The following is a 6,919-nucleotide window of genomic DNA, read 5'->3' as shown; positions in this document are numbered from 1 at the left end:
AAAATGTCGATTGGTAAGTCGAAGCATAGATGTTGCAAAAATAGGTGAAACTTGCGGAAAAATATGTCTCACAGTGCCTTGACCGATACGATCGAAATCTAGACCGAGCGAACCAAATTTGTGATTTTTTTTCTATGCATGCAGTCCGTTCGGACTACGTATTTCAGTCCGAACGGACTAACGACTCAGACTAAACCATTCAGACTGGACCACAGAGATTCCGCCATTGTTACTCACTCAAAGCTTCGAATCTCACAACAATTCGCTAAGGGACCCCTAAATCCAACCCATATTATTAACCGGATTTGCAGAAAATAAGACTTCAATTCATCAAATCAACTAGATTAGGAAGGACCGAAAGGTTTACCTCATATTCCATGGTGAAAACAAGAGAGATGTCAAAGAGAGAAGAGCGAGAGGGATAGGGGTGGCGTCGACGGTGTCCTAGGTCTGAAAAGAGGGCTAGATGTGATCGGAGGTGAGGATTCCGGCAGTTGTAGCGGTGGAGAGGCGCATCACCGTTCGATCTCCTTTTTGTGAGAGAAGTGACAGATTTACCACCCCACTTACCTTTTATGCCATTTACCCTAGACCATTCGACCCCCTTACCCAGACCGAACGAACTGCCTTTAATCAGTCCAAACGGACTGACTTGGTCAGTTCGAACGGACCCATGTCTTTCAGTCCGAAGCAATCGCCGAAGCAGTCCGAACAAGCTGATCCACCTAGTCCGTTTGGACCATATTCTCAGTCCGAACGGACTGACATTCAAACGTTGTTCACCGATTCTTTCCTCTATTTTCCTGCACTACAGTCAGCCTAGTTCAATTCCAAACAGCACCAATATACCAGGAGAGTATCAAAATCAATCAAAGAATGCAAGTGGGTGATTCTTAGTGAGATACAATGCAAAAACGATACAAAAAAGAATATATACAAGCTCAAGATGTCTCCCGATAGCGCTTGTTTATGGTCTTAAACTTGACCGTGGCTACCACCTCTACGCATCGATCGGATTGGAGAGGCGCAATGTCCCTCTCCCCATGTTCCGCTCCGCGGGGCTGTAAACTTTCAACCTTTGAGCGTTGGCCTTAAACATTGTCCCTCCATGACCGTATAACTCAACCGCTCCATGAGAATAAACCTTCTTGATTGTGAACGATCCCGATCAACGCGATCTTAGCTTTTCCGGGAAGAGCTTGAATCTAGAATTGAAGAGGAGCACTTGGTCGCCTTCTCTAAACACCCTTTGCAGCACATGGCGATCATGCCACTTCTTCGTCCTCTCCTTGTAGATTCGGGCATTCTCATACGCATCCATCCGAATCTCATCAAGCTCATGCAACTCTAACATCCGCTTCTCCGCAGCCGATTTCCAATCAAAGTTCAATTTCTTAATTGCCCAAAGAGCCTTGTACTCAAGCTCAAGTGGAAGTTGGCAAGTCTTTCCATAGACAAGTTAGAAGGGAGACATACCAATGGGTGTCTTGAAGGCCGTCCTATACGCTCATAGAGCGTCATCAAGCTTCATAACCCAATCTTTCCTTAACCTTGACACCGTCTTTTCAAGTATCGCCTTGATCTCTCTATTTGAGATCTCAACTTGTCCGCTCGTTTGGAGATGATATGGGGTAGCAACTTTATGCCTCACACCATATTTCTTCAAAAGTGTTTCTTTGGTGCGGTTGATGAAGTGAGATCCCCCATCGCTAATCATAACCCTTGGTACCCCGAACCTTGGAAAGATCACTCTCTTGAACATCTTTGTCACCATGTTCGAGTCATTAGTGGGACTTGCCATCGCCTCTACCCACTTGGAGACATAGTCCACCGTCACTAGAATGTACTGATTCCAATAGGAAGATGGGAATGGTCCCATGAACTCGATGCCCCAAACATCGAATGACTCAACTTCCAAGATGTAGCGCTGAGGAATCTCATGGCGGCGGGATATGTTTCCGGTCCTTTGGCAAGCATCGCAAGAAGAGACGTATTAGTTAACGTCCTTGAACATTGTTGGCCAATAAAATCCAGCTTGAAGAATCTTAGCTGTGGTTTTCGATGCTCCAAAGTGACCCGCATAGTCCGAAGCATGAGAGTGATAGATCACACTTCGGACTTCCTCTTCGGGTATGCATCTTCTAAAAATTCCATTTCCCCCCTCTTGAACAGAAACGACTCTTCCCAAAAACAATCTTTGACATCTCTGAAAAACTTCTTCTTTCCATTGTAGTCTAGCTCATGGGGAATGTAGCCACTCACAATAAAATTAAATCTGCATACTACGGGTCTCTCTCCTTGACCTGCACCGCCATCACATGATCATCTCAGAGATAATCATTAATCGGAACTTTCACATGGCACTCAATCCGGGAGAGATGGTCGGCTACTCCATTCTCTTTACCTTTCCTATCTCTAATCTCCAAGTCGAACTCTTGTAGCAAGAGCACCCATCTAATCAATCTCGGCTTGACATCTTTCTTGGTCGGTGTAAACGATCACTTTCGACCCGACCAAATATGATCTGAACTTCTCAAAGGCAAAGACAATGGCGAGTAACTCCTTCTCGGTGGTGGAGTGGTTAACTTATGCATCATCCAAAGTTCGACTCGCATAATAAATGGCGTGAAGCTTCTTGTCTTTTCTCTGGCCCAAAACCGCTCCAACGGCAAAGTCACTCGCATCACACATAAGTTCAAAGGGAGCTTCCCAATCCGGTGGCTGTATGATGAGCGGAGATATCAAAGTCTTCTTCAATGTCTCAAAGGCAGCCAAACACTCATTGGTGAACTCAAATGGCATATCCTTTGCAAGCAACTCCATCAAACGCCTTGAAATCTTGGAGAAGTCCTTTATGAACCTCCGATAAAACCCGGCATGTCCTAAGAAACTCCGGATTCCCTTAACATTCTGTGGAGGTGGCAACTTCTCTATCACTTCAGTCTTAGCCCGATCAACCTCAATTCCTCTGCTTGATATCTTGTGACCCAACACTATGCCCTCTTGAACCATAAAATGACATTTCTCCCAATTAAGCATAAGGTTTGCCTCAACGCATCCATCCAACACTCAACACAAATTCATCAGACACATAGGAAAGGAGGGTCCATGGACAGAAAAATCATCCATGAGCCCCCTCGATAACATCCTCAATAAGATCAGAAAATATCGCAGTCATGCATCTTTGAAATATCGCGGGTGCATTACACAAACCAAAAGGCATCCTATGATATGCAAAAATGCCACATGGACATGTGAATGTGGTCTTTTCCTGATCACTAGGGTAAATGGGGATTTGGAAGAACCCCAGGTTACCATCTAAAAAGCAGAAGTAGGAATGTAAGGCTAATCTCTCAAGCATTTGATCGATGAAAGTTAAAGGAAAGTGGTCTTTACGGGTATTAGAGTTCAACTTCCTATAGTCAATGTGTTGGGCTTCCTGGGATCTCCACAGTGAATCTAATTCCTAAGAGAACGGTTCTAGGGTTTGCGCAGCGGATGTAAAACAAAAATTTTGTAAAACCCTAAAACCAAACATGCATGATTTTGTAGAAATGTTAGAACGCTTACCTCAATCGATCACAAAGGCAGGAAGATTACCTCGCCCTCTACACGTATCCACACGGCGGAAAGGATTCTAACTGTTGGAACTCATCTGCTAGGACCGAAGAACACCTTCTTCTTTGCGCAAGGGTTTCAGGGATCTAACTCTGGATTTTTCGATCTCAAAACTCTCTAAAAAAGGTCTGAAAGTCGAGCTCTCACCCTTAGGAGGCGTTCCACAAAGTTAATTAACCTTACAACCCTAATTAGAGTGAGATAAAGAATTTATGACGTCTGGACCGATCGGTCTGGAATATTTTCCGGACCGAACAACATTTGTTCGTCACCTCTAGACCGATCGTTCCACGTGTCTGGACCGATCGGTCCAGCCAGCCCAGACCGATCAGTCTAGACCTCTGGACCGTCGGTCTGGCCTCCGCTCCACCGGAAATTTCTCGTCTTTTCTCGCCCGTTTGTCCTTCCCTATGTGTGTGACTCTGTAGGCTCATTCGATACAACAGTATAACCCGAAATCTCCATTTCGGTTATACAAGTCATACGCGGTCTCTACCAAGACACTATGACTACCTATTTCGAATAGAGTTTGTTCGTGATCTTACGAACGTCGGTGATCATTTCGATTCATGATCCTTTTGTATCATGATATCATATGTCGAACATAAGGCATGGAAAAGCTACCTTATCTGATTCGACTGCTTTCTCGTTCATTGAGTTCGACTGTATGAAATAGACGATACTCGTCTATAATATGACCACAGTCTCGCTCACACGAGGGGCCCAACGATATCTCTCTCTTTTACGAGAGATACAAATCCCATCTTGATTATCTACAATCCAACACATGATTCGTGTCGTACCTGATACATGCCTTTATAGTCCTCCTGTTACGCAGGACGTTTGACGTATTCAAAGTACGCAACTCCTTATGTTGGATTCCGTAGATATCTCAGGTCATAGGATCCAATCATAGAACCGTCACATGAGATTCAAGTCATGACGCTAATCCATGTGACAATCTCATGCGGGTCAATCTAGTATTCCGTTCTCCAACGAATACCTATGATTGTGATCGTATCCAATATTCATGATCATCTCTATGATCATCTATCATCCATCATACTAGTCTTAGTACATCATTGTTCCCACAATGATATATGACTAGGGAGTTTATTATTGTTCATAACAATACATGGATTTCATAACATATTAAAGTATGCATAACATGTAATGAATCAAACACTCATCCATAAAACTATAGAAAGTGTCTATACATCAAATGTATCATAAGAAAGCTCGTAAAATAGTACATCATAGAACATTAAACCAACAATCTCCCACTTGCTCTACTCATGGACTGCTAAACATCTAATCCCCATATCCCTAACATGACCCTCATGCTTCGACGAAGGGAGACGCTTCGTCAACGGATCGGCAATGTTGTCATTTGTCGACACTCTGCAAATGTTTATGTCTCCTCTGTCTATGATCTCCCTGATAAGGTGAAATCGTCTGAGTATGTGTTTGGATCATTGATGGGACCTAGGTTCTTTCGCTTGTGCAATTGCACCATTGTTGCCACAATACAGAGCAATGGGGCTGTCAGCACTAGGAATGACACCCAAGTCGCCAACGAACTTTCTGATCCAAACAGCTTCCTTTGCTGCGTCTGACGCTGCAATATACTCAGCTTCTGTAGTAGAATTTGCAACAGTCGCTTGCTTAGAACTCTTCCAGCTTACAGCACCTCCGTTCAAGCATAAAACATAGCCAGACTGCGATCTGAAGTCATCTTGATCTGACTGAAAACTAGCATCGGTGTAACCCTTAACAGCGAGCTCGTCTTCCGACCCACCGTATACCAAGAACACATCCTTAGTCCTTCTCAAGCACTTCAAGATGTTCTTGACGGTGATCCAGTGTGACTCACCTGGATCTGACTGGTATCTACTCGTAATGCTCAACGCATAGGATACATCCGGTCGAGTACAAAGCATGACATACATGATGGATCCAATTGTCAAAGCATATGGAATCTGATCCATGCGTTCTCGCTCATCAGGTGTCGTAGGACACTGACTCTTGAAGAGAACTGTGCCACTGCTCATCGGTAAGGTTCCTTTCTTGGAATCTTGCATATTGAACCGTTTCAAGACCTTATCGATGTAGGTACTCTGACTCAATCCTAGAAGCCGCCTCGATCTATCTATATAGATCTTTATGCCTAAAATATAGGCCGCTTCTCCTAGGTCCTTCATAGAAAACTGCATTCCTAGCCAAGACTTTACGTCTTACAAGGTAGGAACGTCATTCCCTATTAGGAGAATGTCATCCATGTACAACACTAGAAATACTACTGTGCTCCCACTGAACTTCTTGTAAGTGCATAGCTCGTCTTCGTTCTGTGAGAAACCAAACCTTTTGATTGTCTCATCAAAGCGAAGGTTCCAGCTTCTCGAAGCCTGCTTCAGTCCATAAATGGACTTCTGAAGCTTTCACACCTTCCTCGGGTTCCTTGAATCGATAAAACCTTCGGGTTGTGTCATGTACACATCCTCGGTCAAGTTTCCGTTAAGAACGCAGTCTTGACATCCATCTGCCATATCTCATAGTCGTAATATGCGGCTATGGCAAACAAGATCCTAATGGACTTCAGCATGACTACGGGCGAAAAGGTCTCATCATAGTCAATACCATGAATTTGACGGAATCCTTTCGCCACAAGTCATGCCTTATATGTGTGCACGTTGCCATCCATGTTAGTCTACTTCTTGAAGATCCACTTGCATCCGATGGGTTTTATCCCTTCAAATGCATCAACCAGAGTCCATACTTGGTTGTCTAATATGGATTGCATCTCGGACTTCATAGCATCGCGCCATTTCTCGAAGTTGGTACTCGCCATAGCCTCTGGGTATGGGGAAGGCTCATCATGTTCTAATAACATGAGCTCCTCATTCCCAGTCACGAGAAATCCATATCTCACAGGCTCTTGGCGAATCCTGCCTGACCTCCGAGGTTCACCAGCCGAAGGCTAAGTCTCAACCGGCAGTGATACAGGTTGAACGTCTTCAACTTATTCACTCAGCTCAGTGTCTACTTGTTGCTCTCAAACTTCCTCAAGTTCGATCCTACTCCCACTGACTCTTTTGGAGACGAACTCTCGCTCCATAAAAGTCGCATTCCTGGCAATGAACACCTTGTTTTCTTCTGGAATGTAGAAGTAGTAACCCTTAATTTCTTTAGGGTAGCCTACAAATAAACACTTATCAGATTTGGAGGATAACTTATCAGTCATCTGGCGCTTCACGTAAGCGTCGCAACCCCAAATTCTGACAAACGACAACGTGGGACGCTT

General features: G+C 44.2%; 1 protein-coding gene across 1 annotated transcript; it reads right to left on the bottom strand.

The window, feature by feature from the left end:
* Positions 1-1,168: 1,168 nt before the first annotated feature.
* LOC104825821 lies at positions 1,169-1,879 on the bottom strand. The gene is made up of 2 exons (XM_019204009.1): positions 1,535-1,879; positions 1,169-1,444 (listed from the first exon to the last, which is right to left on the bottom strand). Exons 1-2 carry the CDS (start codon positions 1,877-1,879, stop codon positions 1,169-1,171), a joined length of 621 nt encoding a protein of 206 aa, XP_019059554.1.
* Between the last annotated feature and the right edge of the window lie 5,040 nt (positions 1,880-6,919).

The sequence above is a fragment of the Tarenaya hassleriana genome, unplaced genomic scaffold (genome assembly GCF_000463585.1).
Source record: "Tarenaya hassleriana unplaced genomic scaffold, ASM46358v1 Cleome49, whole genome shotgun sequence".
Classification (NCBI taxonomy): domain Eukaryota; kingdom Viridiplantae; phylum Streptophyta; class Magnoliopsida; order Brassicales; family Cleomaceae; genus Tarenaya; species Tarenaya hassleriana.
Note: the sequence above shows the minus strand (reverse complement) of the source record. Positions and strands in the feature narration are given on the sequence as shown.